Raw genomic sequence first — 20,000 nt, 5'->3', positions numbered from 1 at the left:
TCTCTTTCTAGACGCTGCCCGCTTGGCTAATAAGCTCACAACATTGCATCCGGAAGTATAACGGACCAACACAGAAAACTATGTGTAACCTTGAAGGTTTATAGTCTGGTTAATATAGTTGAGTGAGAACTACTCATAAACATAGATAGCCAAAAAGAAAAACAAAATAACAAAGACTTGAGTGACATCAACTTCGTTCTATCTATAGATAGTATGCGCTTGGCTAAGAAGCTCATAACATTGCCATCCGGAAGTATAACGGACCAACACACAAAACGTTGTGTATCCATGAACGTGTATAGTCGGGTTAATACAGTTCAGCGAGCATTACTCATAAACGCGGATGGCAAAAAACAATAACAAAGACCTGAGTGACGTCATCTTTGAACTATCTATAGATTGATCGCATTGTTGAGAGTGCTATTAAAAGGGAAACTTGTTCTTAAGGATCTAATCCATTCCAACCCCTACCCCCCCCCCCCCCCCCCCCCCCCATCCTGCCCACTTGTTGAATAGTTTTTACTTTATTCCATATTATAACAATCGCCTCAATGTCAATAATGGATTCATGACATTACATTTGTAAATACATTATATAATATGAATTGGATATATGTATAATTTGTCTGTGTGTGTGTGTGTGTGTGTGAGAGAGAGAGAGAGAGAGAGAGAGAGAGAGAGAGAGAGAGAGAGAGAGAGAGAGAGAGAATGTTTGTGCATGTGTGTGTGTGTGTTGGGGTGTTTTATGCCTGTGTATTTTGTTGTGTGTGAATGGTTTTCTTCGTGAGAAATCAATAGGTTAAAAATGGTTGCAACTATCACACAAAGATGTGATAAACGAGGAGTAGACTACTACTACTACTATTATTATTATTATTATTATTATTATTATTATTATTATTATTATTATTATTATTATTATTATTGTTATTATTGTTATTATTATTATTATTATTATTATTATTATTATTGTTATTATTATTACTATTATTATTATTATTATTATTATTATTATTATTATTATTATTATTATTGTTATTATTATTATTATTATTATTATTATTATTATTATTATTGTTATTATGACGATGACGACGATGATGATGCCGTAATCTCTTCTATTGTTCTATAGCAAAAAGTAAGAAACTTTGATAAAACAACAAAGCTTTGCAAAATGTTTGTTATTTGTTTATTGATCCCAATCTGAACTGTATTTTCATAAATTTCATATCAGTTCAGATTTATTCCAAATGTTGCTGCTCTGTATCTTTCTTCATAATAATAATATGCATAATTTGTCTAAAATCCAAAACTATTTCATTCCCAATGAATTGCTCTAATCCGCGGACTAGTACTTGATATGGATCCTTGTCTTCCCATTGGTTAATTTGCAGATCACGTGATTAGCACAGTCCAATGATTCCCCAATGGCTGACAAATCCATTTTGATGTTGTTTTTTTTCTTCCACGTTTATTTTTTCCCTTCTTAATTTTGTTACTTTATATTAAAATTTCTTGATCGATTTATTAAAAAAAAAACACACAAAATTGGCGAATTTTGATTTTGTAAAATTTAATCACAAATCCACGTAGTCTGAAATTTTCTAAAACTTTGATGTGTCAGTCAGTTTGGGGCAACTGCTAAACTAGATAATATTTATGTTCAACTTTAGCCCCAGGACAAATTTCTCTTGTATTTGTATTTTAATTGATCCGCGGTCCAAGTACTTGATGCGACACAACATATGTCGATTTCTATGTGTCTGTTGATTTGCTGTTGTTTTTTTTTTGTTTGTTTTTAAAAAAAATATTTTTCTGCATGTGTAAACATATATCATAAGTATTAGTTTTAACACTTCACCAAACCTGCTCCAATCTACTTAATGATGATAAACAGTAACAGATTATTATTATTATTATTATTATTATTATTATTATTATTATTATTATTATTATTATTATTATTATTATTATTATTATTATTATTATTATTATTTAAAGCTGTAGTTTTTTTTTTCTTGACAAAATGTAACCCATCGTATCAAAACGGTGTTATCTCAGTTCATTAAGATGCTGATAATTAATTAGATAAATGTTTAATGGTTGGGGGCTGGGGGGAGCTTTACGGCGCTTGCGACACTTTTAGGTCGTTTCATTAAAAATAAAGACGATGAGGGAAAGGTTGTAGATTATACGATTCTTAAACTCTTGATTTTGGCATTCGGAAAGAGAGAGAGAGAGAGAGAGAGAGAGAGAGAGAGAGAGAGAGAGAGAGAGAGAGAGAGAGAGAGAGAGAGAGAGAGAGAGAAAGAGAGAGAGAGGGAGAGAGAGGGGGAGAGAGAGAGAGAGGGAGAGAGAGAGAGGGCGGAGAGGGAGAGAGAGAGAGAGAAAGAGAGTGAGAGGGAGAGAGAGAAAGAGAGATAGAGAGAGAGAGTGAGAGAGAGAGTGAGATAGAGAGAGAGAGAGATAGAGATAGAGAGAGAGAGAGTGAGATAGAGATAGAGAGAGTGAGATAGAGATAGAGAGAGTGAGATAGAGAGAGAGAGTGAGAGAGAGAGAGAGAGAGAGAGAGAGAGAGAGAGAGAGAGAGAGAGAGAGGTAATTGTTAATCTTGTATATAAGCGATAATGTAAATACTTGTGACGAAGACTTGTTTTGTTTTTTCATAAAACTGTATTATATAATATTTCCCATTTTTTCATTGCTATGTTGAAATTACAATTAACTGATGACCGGCGACGAACAATAAAAGCCATACAATACAAATCATATAAAATTGTTCTGTGAGTTATTGTATTTATAGTGGCTGGTAATTGGATTCAATAGTATGATGTCACGTCGCCCAGCAACGGCGAGGAGCGTGGTTCTAAACAAAGAAAATCGGTATTTTTTATTCTTCATGCTGGCTAGAACTTTTCAAATGTCATGTGATCAGAATGTATAAAAGTCAAAACATGATCATATTTATGTTTTTCTCCTCTGGATACACTTTTATGCTCGTGGGAGAAATATTTCATAAGGGCGTCCGCCATTGTTCCGATAGTTTAGAGCCAGATACTAAGTTACCATGCGTCATTACGAGGGAAGTGACGTCATGACTGTTGAAGCGCATTACCTTTTACCCTAGATGGTGGCTAGGGGGGCGTGATGGGAAAGGTGGAAGTCACTCTTGGTGTGTCTTTCCCCTTGATCTATTTCGGCTTCCTTTTAAAATGACTTTCTGTTCTTGTGCAGTCTGAATAACACTCCACTTCGGTTCGGAAGGTCCAGGGATCGAGTCCCTCTCCGAGCGGTGCATAGACGAGTTCTTGGAAAATTCTCTTTACTCACATTTTCTCACCGTACTCAGGTATAAAATGGGTATCTCAAAAATACAAATATGGAACAGATGTAGATTCCAAGAGCACACTATCAGAGTACTTAGTTTGAGATCACCCAAAAGTCTCATCCAGACACGAGCACATGATCCCACTAAGAGAAATACAATCAAATGTTAACAAATCATTTGTTAAAAAAAAAAAAAAAAAACAACAAACAAAAAACAGTACATAACAGAGAGATGATTTACAAGAAAAAAATATCACATTCCAAAACTATAACTATACATTCAACTGTTCCCTCCCAGTCAAGGACTTCGGCCAGGGTCAGGACAAAACTTAGTAAACTCATTCAAAGACAAAGACAGAAAGCAATTGGAGAACGGATACAGGGAGATAGAACACAGTAAGTACCTCCCTGCCCACTATGGGAGGTCGGGATCGCCACCCAGAGAGAGATAGAGAGAAAGAGAGAGAGAGAGAGAGAGAGAGAGGGGAGAGAGAGAGAGAGAGAGAGAGAAGAGAGAGAGAGAGAGAAGGACAGTGCATGAGAGAAATAGAGAAAAAGAAATAGTGAGAGAGAGAGACAAAGAGAGAGAGAGAGAGAGAGAGAGAGAGAGAGAGAGAGAGAGAGAGAGAGAGAGAGAGAGGGAGAAAGAGAGAGAGAGAGAGAGAGAGAGAGAGATTTGTTTGTTTGATTTTTTAAAGGGTTTTCCGGCGCAAGCAACACATTAAGGTCATATCGGCGCCAGTAAAAAGGAAGAAAAAGGGATAGTAAAAAGTTCTAGAATGACAATTAAAGCACCCAAGAAAAAGTAAGACAAAGGAGAATATGATCAAATAGGGAACAGATGTAGATTCCAGGATCGCACTGTCAAAGTACTTAGTTTGAGATCACCTAAAAGTCTCATCCAATCACAAGCACAGTTTCCCACTAAAAGGAATACACTCAAATGTTTACAAATCATATATAATACGTAAACAAAACATAATACATTACATAACAGAGAGATGATTTACAAGGGGAAAAAATATCATCTCCCAAAACTAACTATACATTTGACTGTTTCCCTCTCAGCCAGGACCAGGACAAAACCATGTAATCTCATTCCAAGACAAAGACAGAAAGCATGTTGGAAAACAGATATAGGGTGGATAGAAGACGCAGTTTGTTTTTGTTGTTTTTAAGGGTTTTACGGCGCTTGCAACACATTAAGGTCATATCAGCGCCAGTAAAAAGGAAGAAAATGGGATAGTAAAAAGTTCTAGAATTACAATTAAAGCACAAAAGAAAAGGTAAGACAAAGGGGAACTGGGAACAAATAGGGAACAGATGTAGATTCCAAGAGCACACCGTCAAAGTACTTAGTTTGAGATCACCTAAAAGTCTCATCCAGACACAAACACAGGTCCCAACTAAGAGGAATACACTCAAATGTTTACCAATCATATAATATAATATTTAAACTAAACATAATACAATGCATAACAGAGAGATGATTTACAAGGAAAAAAATATCATCTCCCAAAACTATAACTATACATTCGACTGTTTCCCTCCCAGCCAAGGAACTCCGGCAAGGATCAGGACAAAACTAAGTAATCTCATTCCAAGTACCTCCCTGTCGACTATGGGATGTCAGGAGTCCCATCCAGAGAGAGAGAGAGAGAGAGAGAGAGAGAGAGAGAGAGAGAGAGAGAGAGAGAGAGAGAGAGAGAGAGAGAGAGACAGAGAGAGAGAGCGAGAGAGAAAGAAAGGGTGGGGGTGGGGAAAAGTACCCACGCTTCCACCCCCCCCCCCCTCCTTCCCCCACCTCCCAATAAATAAACCAGAGTAATCAATAGTGTACAGTTTGTTAATTCATTTATTATTGACGAAGACTCAATCACTTCTAAATCAGTCACCACGGCGTGTTATCATCACACATATCATTATTATCAATATTATCATTACGTCATCTAAACCAATGGATTACATTACATACACAGTTATAGCTTGATTAAAACAACACAAGAAATAGGAAATGACAAATAATAGCATGGTACCGGTGCTTGTATTCATGACGTAAACAACATCGCCGTGCTCTGAATTCAATTTACAGGCATACATTATTATCAGATCACGAGACCGGCTTATTTGAACATTTAAAATTCGTAGTTTTATTTTAAGAGATAAAAATAGCAATCACTACACTTAACTTTATAGATCAACAATTTCCCTTCACGAGGATTAAATAACACATCAAAATCCTTTATATTATGTAGTCTGGTACCCAACTTTCATTTTCTATGAGTTTCAATGCCTTTGAGAAGGCTCAAGAATTTTTGAAATTGGAGCCGAAATTTCGTAATTCTACGAAATGTTCATAACAGTTGGCAGGTCTGTATTATATAAAAGCTTTCCAGCCGCATATGACGACTTTTTCCATTCCCCCCCCCCCCCCCCCCCCCGAGGGTGAAAGTGTTACGAACTCTTTGACGGATGAAAAACACTTATATCATTATGATCAAGACATCAATATTATTATTATATGCACCGGTATAGTTCCACCAAGGGGATTCAATAGAAATCAACATTTCGCGATATCAGCATTTCGACACAACGCCTTTTGTACGAATTCAAAATTTAAGGTAATCATCAATAACAACGATGATGATGATGATGATGATGATGATGATGATGATGATGATGATGATGACGACGACGACGACGATGATGATGATGATGATGATGATGATGATGATGATGATGATGATGATAAAAATAATAATATTAATTAAAACCACGAAAAGAAAAATATCTGACACTCCAACTCAGAAAAAAAGAATGTTTGAGGTGCATATCCGGCTGGAAATCTCTAATGATTATCAACGTTACATTGTTATGACAGCAAACTGACACAGATGCAGAATTTATGTACACGTGTAGTCATCATTAAACATATTTATCAACGCAATCTATAAGTCAGTTATTAGAATTGTTAATCGCAAAATGAAATTAAATAAAAAAAACTGGTTTGAAATATTACAGTCAACTCTCCTCATGCCGCTACCCTATTTTAAAATCAAATACATTAACGTTCTCCTCCTCCTCCGCTCCTCTCCTCTTCTCCTTCTTCTTGATCACGTTTCAATTTTTTTTTTAAGTACCTTTTACCCCAACGCTGTTCATTGATAATGATACACTATAAACCATCACCCAAAACAATAGGGTATAACAAGAATAGACTGTAATGAAAAAAAAAGTGTCGACTTTATAATAGCAAAAGACACAACATTATTATCATCATTATTATGAGATAAATGCGGCGTCTCACATTATTAACTCACTCAATCCTAGAGATTTTTGCTACTTTTCAAAATTGGAAAAAATGTATTAAAAATGAGCATGTACATAGATAGTTTTATTCAACTACCATCAACATGTAAAAACTAAAAACGTTAGCTTTGATGCTACGCCTATACTTTGTCTCAGAATAATGTAATAAATAGGCATAGGGTAAAAGTAACCCGGGTAAACTACGGATATAGTGGGAGTTAGGGTTGAGTGAGTTAAAAGTTAACTGAGTTATTCTGGAAAAAAAACAAACAAAAAAACATGTATTTAAAAATTGGCCAGAAAACTGGCCAAATTTTTTTAATAACGAGATTTTCAAGAGTACTGGTTGTTGATGATGACTCAATACAAACATGATTTCATTCAACACAAGATTGTGGCACATGAAATGTCATTCCATTCATTGCATTAAACACTCGTTTTTTACATTGGCACACAGCGCGGTTCAGATTGAAAAGTGGAGCCCATGAAATTGAAGCACGCAAAAACGACAAACAAATTCCCTATCTTATTAAATTACTAAAACTACCATAGACAACAACAAAAAAAAAAGAGAGATCTATATATTTTTTAAATTTATTTTGGGAGGAGGGCGGGGGGGGGGGGGGGGGGGGGTGTGATCTGATTTTCATGAAAATATACCAGGTCTATGTTTTAACACCCGAACAATTCCATGATAATATAAAAATATATCATTACCATTTTATATCAGTTATTATCCTTTTTAAATGCTTTAGAATAGGTGTAGAGTAGTACAATATAAGTCTATAACCATTTCTGAGTAAATAAAAAACAAAAACAAAACAAAGTAAAGAAAAAAAAACAATTTTAAAAACAAAACAAACAACAAAAACAAAACAAAACAAAACAACAAAAAAGATGAAAAATTCTTTTTTTTATCACTTTTCCTCAAAATTTCGGAGAGAGAATCTGATTTTGGAGAGGAAAAAAAAATCAGAATGAGGTCTCTCTTTGTCTTCGACAATTGAAAAAAATAAAAATAAAAAGCCCCAGTACACTTAACATATTTTCGAAATGTTTGTATGGCTCCCCCTACACCTTAGCTAGGATCATAATATTCTTGGGAAATAGATGCTTGATCATAAATTTCCAAATTCAAGACTTGACATCAAGACTTGTTGAAATCCTATAAAAAATCGTTAGACAGTAATTATCAGCAGCTAAAACATTAGCAATGAATGTTAAAAATAGTAACAAACAAAATGGCAGCTCTCAGTAGGAAAATGATACAAGTCCCAATAAATCAAGAAGAAAAGTATCATTAACAATTTTTTAAAATAAATACTCTAATGCGTGATAAAGTGAAAACATTTCAAAAATCGCCATTTATGATTTTACTAACTTTCGAGTTTAAAATCTTAACAAAATTTAATACTAAGGACAAAAACAAACAAACAAAAAAGTCATGAACAATTTCTTATAAAGTGACAAATATATTTCACATAAAATCTGGATAGTTGACAATAAAAGAAAGAAAATCAATGAAATATTCATGAATAAAATATAACAATAATTTTACGGAAGAGTTTTATGGCCCTTGCTTTAGATTGTTATTGTTAAGTTTGTTATTAAGGGTTTTACAGCGCTTGCAACGCATTTAAGGTCATATCAGCGCCAGTAAAAAGGAAGAAAATGGAATGGTAAAAAGTTCAAGAATAATTAAAGCAACCAAGAAAAAGTAATGGGAATTGAAATAGAAAAGATGTGATATGGTTAAATAGTCAAGGAAAACACGACAAAGGAGGAAAGTTGCTGCAGAGAATAATAAAAAAAATAAAAATCCTAGAGCATAATATCGATCCAGGTGTTCAGTTTAAAGACCCATTACAACCCCCTTCCCCCCCCCCCCCCCCCCCCCCCCCCTCCCCTCGCCCTCATAGATTTGGACTATTCTCCCTCCCCCACCCATCATAGAGTATACTTTGGACTATTCTCCCTCCACCATCCATCATAGAGTATACTTTGGACTATTCTCCCTCCCCCATCCCTCATAAAGTATACTTTGGACTATTCTCCCTCTCCCATCGCTCATAGTCATAGAGTATACTTTGGACTATTCTCCCTCCCCCATCCCTCATAGAGTATACTTTGGACTATTCTCCCTCCCCCATCCTTCATAGAGTATACTTTGGACTATTCTCCCTCCCCTATCTTCAGAGAGTATAATTTGGACTATTCTCCCTCCCCCACCCTCAGAGAGTATAATTTGGACTATTCTCCCTCCCCCATCCCTCAGAGAGTATAATTTGGACTATTCTCCCTCCCCCATCCCTCATAGAGTATACTTTGGACTATTCTCCCTCCCCCACCCTCATAGAGTATACTTTGGACAATTCTCCCTCCCCCACCCTCAGGGAGTATAATTTGGATTATTCTCCCTCCCCCATCCCTCAAAGAGTATACTTTGGACTATTCTCTCCCCTAGAACCTAGAACATTCCATAGAACCTAAACGATCCAGATCCACCAATGACGAGGTAGAAAACTATCAGGTCTGTCCTGTTTAACTTGTTTAACTCGTGCACAGCATTGGCCGACCGCTTAGAACAGATGCTGGTTTTCTTCCTAGTCGTTGGTCGGTCTTTTACTTTTAAGGTTCAGGGAATGCAATCATTAACTTGCTAATATTCTAGCAATTTCCCGACCAAACAAAAATATAAACAATCGAAACCCCCCAAATGTTTCACAACGTTATAAGGCACACTTCACCTCTGATTTTTCTGAAATAAAAGTCGGCACTTGGACTCAACAAACAATCAAAATCGCAACAAATTTTGGAAAAAAAAAAATTACTGAACAACATCCTCCCTACTCTAAGCAATCCAAACTGACCACAATTCTCTTGTACTCTTCACAAACAAGTATTAAAAAATTTTGGCCAGAAAACTCGTCCTCTTCAAATATCGAATCGATTAAAATAATCTTCATCTTGTCAAAAACTCTCAAACCTGGGACTTGAAGGAAGTCAAGGTCTGAGAGTTTTTGACAAGATGAAAAGTCATTTTTATCGATAACATCAATATTTGAAGGAAGAGTTTTCTGGCCAAAATTTTCAATACGTGTTTTTTTTTCTCCAAAGTACGGCAGTTAACTGGTTAATATTAACTAACAGAATTAAAATAATAAAATAAAATTAAATAAAAATAATTAAATTAAAATCAATCAAATAACAGAATTAATCTTACAAAGTCAGCAAATTGACCCAAGTCATTTAAATTGGTCCTTGGACTTGGAAAGAGCATAATTTAGCCGTAAGTAATAAAATCAATTATACAAATATAAATAACAAATCATCTACACCGCCAATAAAAAAAGGAAGATTTCTGTTGAAAGTTGAACTGAATAGAGTGACCAGCACTTGTATTGTAGAATAAAATAACTACAGATGATGTTAAACAAAATGTTGATGAAAAATAATAAATTATTAAGCTATATAAAATGATATATTTAAAAAAATAAAAAAGAAAAAGAAATTAAAGTAAGGATAAGCCAAAAAGATACATTCCTCAACTCTTAAAAAGGGATTTTTAAAAAAGTATTTACATTAAAAACCATTTAAGTCAAAATCTAAGAAACTCAGGTTATCTATTTCCCTTAAGAATAAGTTTTAGATTTAAGAATTACGGCAGAAAAAAAAAAGGATATTACTCCTATATGATTATACCATCGATGTTGCTGGAAACTCGGAATAGTTAGGTGATTGTCGTCAATTTGTACTATCCAATCTACTGCTTCAACATGGCGATTTTAAAACTGATTTAGCGTTTAAATGGGATAAGAAGAGTGTATTTAATAAGCCCCAAGGTAACCATCAGGTCACATACGATGTATATCATAGCAACTTTTATGATTACAAAAACTGCAAAGACTTTCAAAGAGTATTTTATATATAATTAAGAGGTAGAACTAAAGTAAACATTTCAGATATAGACAGGATAATTCATTGACACAGACATGCCTCTACGTATGACAATGGTTATTATTATTATTTATATTTAACAAACGAAAAGAGGTGTCACAGCCACTTTGTGTAGATTTCTTTCTATTCAAATCAATGATTAATACTGGATTACCTCCCATATGCCATTCAATTAAAGACAGCTCCAAAGCCAACACCTGGAGAATTCTGAAATATTATAGCTAAAACAGCTAAAAAAAACCTTTCATTTAAAAAAAAAAGGGTTTTAAGGCGCTTGCAACACATTTAGGTCATATCAGCGCCCGTAAAAAGGATGAAAATTGGATAGTAAAAACATTCTAGATATATACTATTAAAAGTACTTGAGAAAAAAGTAAGACAAAGGAAAAATGATTCAAATACGAAACAGATGAAGATTCCAAGAACACACTATCAGTGTTTGATCAAGTTTGAGATTACCTAAATGTTTCACCCAGCACAAGATCCCACCAAGAGAGGGATAGAAGAAACAACGAGAACCTCCCTGCCCGCGATGGGAGGTCGGGAACCCCACCCAGCAAAACTTTTATCCTTTCTTTTTGCCAAGCCTCGCAGGTGGTTATTAATACTAAATGTAATCATGTGACCCAATACGGTCACAAGACACACACCATAAAATCCTTCAACACACAGATTCTTTGACCTCTACACTCATTATTCATAACATTCAATCTGGGTGACACATGTAATATTTATGGCACGGCGACTTATCATACACATTAAATTACAAAGGGCTGGAAATCAATTGTTTAGATACGTACAATAAATAAAATAGAGGTAACGATTTGTCAACCAAATCCTATTCATAAGCTGGAGTGATCTGTACAAGCACACACTACACGCCGATTTATCTAAGTATAATATAAAGATTGGAGATGATTGTTTTGTTTTCAACGAATTTGTACAACTGTTTGTTTGTTTATTTTTAAGGAAGAAAAAAGGAAAGGTAAAAAGGAAGAAAATGAAAAACCATTAATTAATCAATATTTAGAAATCGAAGCTGAGCAATGTATAAAAAATTAATAGACTGCACAAATGACTTTATTGTAGTAGTGTTAGTAGTAGTAGTAGTAGTAGTAGTAGTAGTAGTAGTAGTAGTAGTAGTAGTAGTAGTAGTAGTAGTAGTAGTAGTAGTAGTAGTAGTAGTAGTAGTAGTAGTAGTAGCAGAGTAAAAGCAACCGCAATAATAATAACAATAATAATAGTAATGACACCGGTTGACATCTGACGGATAAGTAAAGGGAGAGAGGAAAAAAAATGTTAATTGTATTTGTTTAAAAATAGAAAAGAAAAAAAAGGCGAACATTGTCGAAGCAATTCATTCTGTGTACAATATAAGCTGGTGGATTTCTAAATGTTCATAATACTATATACAGACCTGCCAATCCTTCACATTCCAAAACTGGAATCAGAACGCCTGAAAAAATAGGAATTTGAGACCAAAAAAAAAAGGAATTTCCCCCCCCCCCCCCCCCCCCCCACCGCATTGCTCTTTTTTATATTCTTACCATTATCATCATGTTAAAAAATCAAAATTTTAGAGACAATAGCGGAATAGTACAAAAAGGAAGAGTGAAAATATAGGAATGATTCCGCCATAAGCGGAAGGGTTGGCAGGTATGCTATATACACTACAGGATTATCATCAATTCAATGCATTGTATAAAGCAAGAACAAGAAGTATATTACTATATGTATATAATTAATTAACAATGATTTTTAAAATTAGAAGATTAGAAACTGTAAAACCAACGTGCACATATTTGCAGGTCTGATAATTGTCTGCAATTATGGGCCATTTAAAAAATTGCGTTGGTTTGAAAGTGTATTTCCATTACAACCATGAGCCAACAACAAATTGGGTTATCAGACCTGCAAATAAGTACCCGTCTCTAAAATCCAATCAATTCATATCTCAAACTTAAAAAAAAAAAAAAAAAAAAAAAAAAAAATATTTGAGAAAATTAGAATTGAAAGTTTGAACAAATATACACTAATTTTCAAGTCTGATAACAAAAATTGTGGTGGACTCATGGGTGTAATGGAAATGCTCTCAAACCAATGCAAAAACATTCTCCATTAGAACAATGTTGAATCAAGCCCATTATTGCATTCGGCTACCACACCTGCTGATAATATACGCACATTGGTATCAACCCATCTAACTCTAACAGAATATAGTACTTTGGTATTTCTCTGTAGATTTCAACTTAAGAAAAATTGTTATTGTTTATTTTACAGAAGACAGACAAAAAAACAAAATTGCTAATATTAATATAACAACCGAAGAACTGATTTCAACAACACAAGGAAACATCCAATTGCCTCAGCACCTTAACACACATGATGACATTCATAAAGCTAAGAACAGTGGCACTGGACAGAGATTTATGGAAACGAATTACTAAATGGATACTAGAAACTGACGGACACACTTGAAATAACACACACATTCATGGCAAGCGTCCATAAGAGACAGCGTAGCCATGTTCATTCATTCATATATATATATATATATATATATATATATATATATATATATATATTATTTAAAATATTTACCACAATGTTTGGGGCAGTCTACATCAATGTTTCAGGCTTAATTTCGCCTGGAATTAAGCCTGAAACATTGATGTAGACTGCCCCAAACATTGTGGTAAATATTTTAAATAATAATTCGCTCCATTACTACATGTCGAGCACTTTTCGTACCATATTTGTATCAAACACGATTCAATATATATATATATATATATATATATATATATATATATATATATATATAGGAGGCAGATAAAAGAATGTGAAATTTATTACATTCAATTAAAAAGACAATTATTCAAATAGTTCAGAATTAATTGTAAAACAAATGTTTTGATGAGACTAACGATCTGGGTTGCATGGATAGGTAGGGGGTCACCAGGGTTCAAATTTGATTTCAGTCTTTCAGTGGCAACATTATTGAGACAACAAATCAAATCTAAACGATTTGAAAATGAAAGTAAATAAAAAGGATATCGATAAAACAACTGTACCAATAGAGTTTGTTTGTTTTTTTTTAAAAAGAAAAAAGAAAAGAAAGAAAAAAAAATATAAATAAAATCATTTCAAATTAAATACACATTTAAAAAAGAATCTGACCTCTATCACTGGGCGTTATCCATTCATATGACTATTAGAAAATGTTACAGTGAATGACATAGTCAGTCGGGTGGTGAAAAGGTTTGAACTGAGATATTGCCAAGTTTAGTTAGAAGGTCAATTTTTAAAATCAAAAATGAGTTCTTGTTATTAAATCAACCCTTTTTGTAACTATTCATGAAATATCAAAGCTTAATTTCACTTCTAAATATTTTTTTTTACAGTTAGTCAATTTGAAAAAGTATGAAATTTGAGAAAAGTCATCTGACCATAACTTCATGAGAAATCACCCGATTTACTTAAAATAAATATTAAAACGCTCTGGATAGAGAAGAAGTGCTAAAACAAACATACCAACAAAGGAAACTAATGCCCTTAATAGTGGATCGACAACTATCCTTTTTCGGACACATAGTAAGGAAAGATAAGAATGAATACCTGGCAAGTTGTGGAAAAATACCTGGTAAACGCGCCCGGGGGAGACAAAGAAAAACACTCATAGACCAACTGAAGGGCTTCACCAACCTAACAATCCAAGAGCTGTTTGAAAAAGCAAGAGACAGGGAGGAATGGAGAGAGATAATTCATGCAGTATCCGAAGCCTGGACCAGGCATGGAACCTAGAAGAAGAAGAAGGATAGTATATCTATTCTTTCAGAAAATGCAAAAAAAAATTTTTTAAAATGCAAATTCAAAATGTTCACCTCCCGACTGATTATGTCATGCACTGACACAAATATACCTACATCGATGCTAGGATAAGAGCTGCTGGTTTTTTTTTTGTTTTTTGTTTTAAAAGGAATTTACGGCGCTTGCAACACAGTTAGGTCATATCAGCGGCAGTAAAAGAAAGGAAGAAAATGGGATAATAAACAGTTCTAGAATTACAATCAAGGCACCCAAGAAAAAGTGAGAGAAAGGGGAATTAGTTCAAATAGGGAACAGATGTAGATTCCAAGAGCACACTATCAGTGTACTTTGTCTGAGATCACCTAAATGTCTCATCCTGACACAAGCACAGGTCCCCACAAAAAGGAATATACTCAAATGTTTACAAATTATATATATGTAAAACAAAAATAAAACAGTGCATAACAGAGAGATGATTTACAAGACAAAAAATATCATCTCCCAGAACTCTACTTACACATTTGACTGTTTCCCTCCCAGCTAGGATATCCGGCAAGGGCCAGAAAAAAACCCCCCAAGTAATCTCATTCCAAGACAAAGAGAGAAAGCGTGTTGGAAAACAGATATAGGGGGATAGAAGACACAGTAAGTGCCTCCCTATCCACTATGGGAGGTCAGGAACCCCACCCAGAATAACAGCTACCCTTAATTTTCAACCAATAAAAAGATACATTCAACACTTTACACACGCTATCCCATACGTTTTGTTTACAAAAGACGTTGATTGTAGAAAATCTATCAAATAAAAATCAAAGACTGTTATGAACACAATAATAAATTGACTCAGGCAATAAAATCTGAGTAAATAAGGACTTAATGCAGGGTTGCCAATTTAGGAGGCAAAAATTTACTGAACTTTTACGCAAATACATTGTCCGATCCCTTTCTGAGCGCTAAACTCCTGTAAAATGACATTATGTACTTATTTTTTTTTTTCCATTTAGCAGGTGATTTGAAAATATACTGAGGGTTTATAACATACTGGATTCTGTAAATATGCGGAAAATTGGCAACCTAGTTCATGAAAACCAAAGTTGTATTCCAGTTGTTTTCCAGGCCAAATTTCAATTTAAGATGTGTGTGTGTTTTGTCAGTCTTCTGCAAAGAAGTAGTGGTAAGCCACAGAAGTTAGGCATGGACAAAGATGAAAATACAGAGTAAAAAAAAAAAAGGGGGGGGGGGAGTTCTTGTGTTTATTTTCCCTTAGAGCTACCCTATAACTAACATACTTAATTGGGATATTTCAGATACAATGCAACATTTATGCACAGTTCCTTTCTGCATTAAAATAAAACAATCAATCAAACAATTCTATTGTTGCTTTTACAATAGACAAAAAAAAAAAAGGCCCATATTAACCAAGCATACAAAATAAAAATGTAAAAAATAAAAAAATAAGAAAAAGACCAAACCGAAACATTTAAAAAAGTTAAAACAGACGATCTAAAGACTTGTTTTGTTACATTCCCGAGGCTGCAATATCACATTTAAAAAAAATGAAAAATACAAATTAGAACCAATGCAAGGAGTCATGTGACATAATCCAAATGCTGTTTCTCGTTTTGATCTTTTCTTTACAATCAATTGTAAATTTACGATCAACACCAAACCTAGAGAGAGAGCTCTGATGTTGCTGAATTCTAAATCCTTTAAAAACCTTTCTGTATGAAATACATAACAGACAGACAGACAGACAGGCACACACACACACACACACACACACACACACACATATATACACGCATTGATATCTATATATTTATTATATATCATGAGTTATCTAAAATAACATAGATAGCACTGTGATCAGTGAATTGATGATGAGAACAATGTCAAAGGTCAAATAAACAACGGACCAACCAATCGTTATCCAGTATGTTGTCATAAAACTCACTGTCTTTAACTGTCGTCAAGGAATTTACAATTTCACACAGCCATTTTCTGATGCCATCTCCTTCCTGTGCTCGAGTTTATAATGATTCACCGTGAACAGTTTTCTATGTCGCATGTCCATAGACCATTGGATGTGATTCAATTGGGAATTGATGTGTTTTTACAATTTTCCCATTCTTTCCACTCCGAAGGAAAATAAAATCAGTTGTTATTGATTGGAGAGCAACCATTCCTCAAAATGAGTGGCATCATCAATTGTTTCAAGTTAGTTGCTTTTGTTTAATTGTTTTTATTTTTTTTGTTTATTAATTTTTGTTTTCGTCATTAAAAAAACAAAACGGTTTCTTTGCTGTAAATGTATTTTTAAAATAAAAATAACAATTGGCAGAAGTCAGGTTGACCTCTCTCTTGCAAAAATACAGTATATAAATCATCTCTCTGTCGTGTAAACAGAACACGATCTGCTGATGACTGGAAATATTATATGCACTGATTTAAATCGTCTCTGTCATCTAATACCGGTAACTTTTTTATTAAAGGCTCCATCAAAATGAAAAAAAGTCGATGAAACACAATAGAATGGATGTTTGTTAAAGGTTTCATCCTCAACTGATGTTAATGGAACACGATATAATGGATGTTTGTTAAAGGTTTCATCCTCAACTGATGTTAATGGAACACGATATAATGGATGTTTGTTAAAGGTTTCATCCTCAACTGATGTTAATGGAACACGATATAATGGATGTTTCTATGGAATTCATCTTCACCACATGTTGATGAAATACTTTATAATAGATGTTTTTATATAGGTTTCATATCTTCAACAGAAAGCAGCCTGTTGATGTGAGAATGGCACGTGCCCATTGGCCGTTGCGGGGTTAACACGTGATCGACTATTTCCACTAGAACTGCTCTCTTTGCTGCCTCCACCAGCACCTTCACTGCTGCTACCACTACCTTTACAACTGGTGATGATGTCGCTGTCACCACCGCCGCTTGTGGGAGTAAGAGGTGTTTCCATACTACCACCACTACCACTGCTATAGCCACCGCCACCACCACCATCACTACTTTTACCACCGTCAAGATTTTTGTCTATTAAATTATTTTTCAAATTTGGATGCATATTGTTAAGGCCAATACTGTTACTGCTACTACTGCCGTATTGTTTGGTCGGATTTCTGAACCTGTCTGAAGGCGGGGGTATTTTCTTTTGCAGGATGTGATTCTGCTGGGCTGGGGGGGCATTATGGGAAGATGAAGAAGACGGTTGCGATGACGACGACGACGTTGTCGGTAAAGAAGGGTCTTGTTGCTGTGACAAGGCCGATGACGATGACCGTGTTGGTGATTTGCGCGATGATAATGGAAATGATGACTGAGGTGGCAGTGTCTCATCTGTTGTGTATGAATGCTGGTATGAAGGCGGAGGCTGAGGTGATTGTGAAAGAGGAGTTGTTGAATCTGTAGTCTTTGGGCTGGCTGAGACGTGACTATCACTGGGATTTCTAGAGGATCCTGTTGGATGAAGCATGATAAAGTAAGCATCCTTGTTTTGGTCGACGCCTTTGTCCTTATCGTTATCCACGGTGTTATTATTCTTACGCGGATTCTTCCCATTGTTCTTCGTGTGGCTTGAGGAAGAAGATATAGAAGACGGGTGTGGGGGCATGGTAAGCATGTTTGGTATCTGGGTTCGAGGAGGGAGACTGTCGTGGTGGGGCTGGGGTAAGAGTTTAGAATGTTCAGACATTCTGGAGTCCATTGCGGAATGATGCGGATTAAACTCATCATCCGAGTCTCCGATGAACAAATCCGTGTTCGGGTTATGTCCCCTGTTCTCGTCGTTGTCGTCCTCGGCTTCGTCGTGACTGGAAGGGTAGGAGCCCGTGTTGGTTTGATGGTCTTTGGACGAGGAGGGCGCGTATAGCAAAGGGTGTTTTACTCTCCCCTGCTCTAAGAGGAGAGGTGAGTGGTCTCCCCTTGTTGGGGATGACCCCGCTGACCCCTGCCAAGGTTGATGCGGTTGTTGGGGTGTGGTGGGGATTGGCCTTTGAAAGTGAGGGTGGTGTTGATGGCCGTGGGGGGATCTTGAGGCAGGGGTAGGATAAGACGGAAATCCCCCTTGCCGGGTGGGGGGTGTAAGCGAGGAGGCTAAACCTGAGGAGGTTGGAGTGTTGTAAGCAGAGGGGCTGGGGTCTTCGTCTCCACTGCTGTTGGTGGGAAATCTGTGGGGAAAATTGGATAAAAGGAACTTGTTTTACACACAAAAAACCCCCCAAAAAACAAACATTTTTGCAACCAATCTTAACATCATTCCAAAGAATTCTTCTGCATTCTGTATCTACTATAAAATTCCTTCAGAGAGGACTGTCATAAGGACTACAGAGACAGAAATTATCCTTTTTCTGTAGAGTGTTATACATAGAGTAAAGTTTTTTTCCATTGATTTAATGTATTTTCTTTTGCGACAAGTGTCATGTCTTATCATATCGGCAAAAAAGTATCGACACTGATTGATCTAGACTTTAGTCAAATCCTATCTCTTATATCATTAACTTATAGAAAAGACGAAGAAAAAAAAAAAAAGTAGTCCTTCAAAGCCATTAGACCCATGGAGCCGGGGGTTTAGCCCAGTTTCTATAACGTGAAATGGACAATAGCAACTGCTTGCTACCCTTTGGATAGGACTTTCTTGTGAGTTAACGCCACGATTTATCCCAAAACTACTGGTTATTCTAGTTGGTTTATAAAATACATACAAAATATATAACATAATAAATACCATATATATCCTTAAAGCGACAAAATGTCACTTAGGATGATACGTGAAATCAAGGATAATTTGTATATGGTAGCTTTATTAAAATTCATTGAGGATAGGTGGTATCTACAGACACATTCCTGCAGAAGAATCTTTAAAATTTGATTTGAAATAATCAATAACGCATCTTAGAATTGGTGTCATATTGGTCAATTCATCTATTATATCTTTAACTTATAGCAAAGATGAAAAAAAAAAAAAAGAGTTCTTCAGAGCCATTAAGGCCCACGGAGCCAGAGTTTACCCCAGTTTCTATAACGTGAAACGGACAATAGCAACTGCTTGCCACCCTTTGGATAGGATGCTAGTCTATCGCAAAGTACTTTGTAAAGTGCTTTGAGTGCGTTTAGTGGATATTGCACTGTATAAAAAGCTCAATTTCCATGAGATCTAACAGACCCAGTAGCCCAATCACTGCAAAGTTGACAGGGGGGTCAGAAAAAAATATCTTGACTGCACTCAAAACAGTTCCGGCCCCTGCATGTGAAGTACCCTAGAATACAAAATGTATTGTTAGAATATGTTACAGTGAATGACATAATCAGTCGGATGGTGAAAAGATTTGAACTGAGATACTGCCAAGTTTAGTTAGAAGGTCAATTTAAAAAAATCAAAAATGAGTTCTTGTCAAAAATGATTAAATCAACCCGTTTTGTACATCTTTGGGAAATCTCAAAGCTTAATTTCACATCTAAATATTTTTTACAATAGTCAAATTGAAAAAGTATGAAATTTGAGAAAAGTTGCTGGATACCTTTTCCATACATCTGATCATGACTTCACGAAAAATCAACCGATTTACTTCAAATAAAGATTA

General features: G+C 35.2%; 2 protein-coding genes across 7 annotated transcripts in view; one reads left to right on the top strand and one right to left on the bottom strand.

Annotated features, from left to right (window-relative positions):
- The window catches only part of LOC144978517 (uncharacterized), a 23,207-nt gene extending 22,561 nt beyond the window's left edge, over positions 1–646 (top strand). The window contains exon 5 of the mRNA XM_078924696.1: positions 1–646. This exon is cut by the window's left edge and continues 179 nt beyond it. The gene's annotated coding sequence lies outside the window, so the exon portion shown is untranslated.
- Positions 647–14,545: 13,899 nt separating this feature from the next.
- The window catches only part of LOC144978514 (putative molluscan insulin-related peptide(s) receptor), a 164,750-nt gene continuing 159,295 nt past the window's right edge, over positions 14,546–20,000 (bottom strand). For 3 of the 6 annotated variants that reach the window (XR_013646521.1, XR_013646522.1, XR_013646523.1), the window contains 2 exons: positions 17,075–18,587; positions 14,546–17,019 (listed from right to left, as the gene is read on the bottom strand). Coding sequence is in view for 3 of the 6 variants with exons in the window: in XM_078924688.1 (XP_078780814.1) it covers positions 17,180–18,587 (1,408 nt within the window). In the remaining 3 variants the exon portion in view is untranslated. Of the gene's footprint in view, positions 18,588–20,000 lie in introns of all 6 variants that reach the window. The other 3 variants (XM_078924688.1, XM_078924689.1, XM_078924690.1) reach the window with 1 other exon arrangement.

Source organism: Berghia stephanieae, chromosome 8 (genome assembly GCF_034508935.2).
Source record: "Berghia stephanieae isolate SIO BIC M18660-M18661 chromosome 8, UCSD_Bste_1.3, whole genome shotgun sequence".
In the NCBI taxonomy this organism is placed as follows: domain Eukaryota; kingdom Metazoa; phylum Mollusca; class Gastropoda; order Nudibranchia; family Aeolidiidae; genus Berghia; species Berghia stephanieae.
The sequence above is the reverse complement of the archived record's forward strand: the minus strand, read 5'-3'. Positions and strand labels throughout refer to the sequence as shown.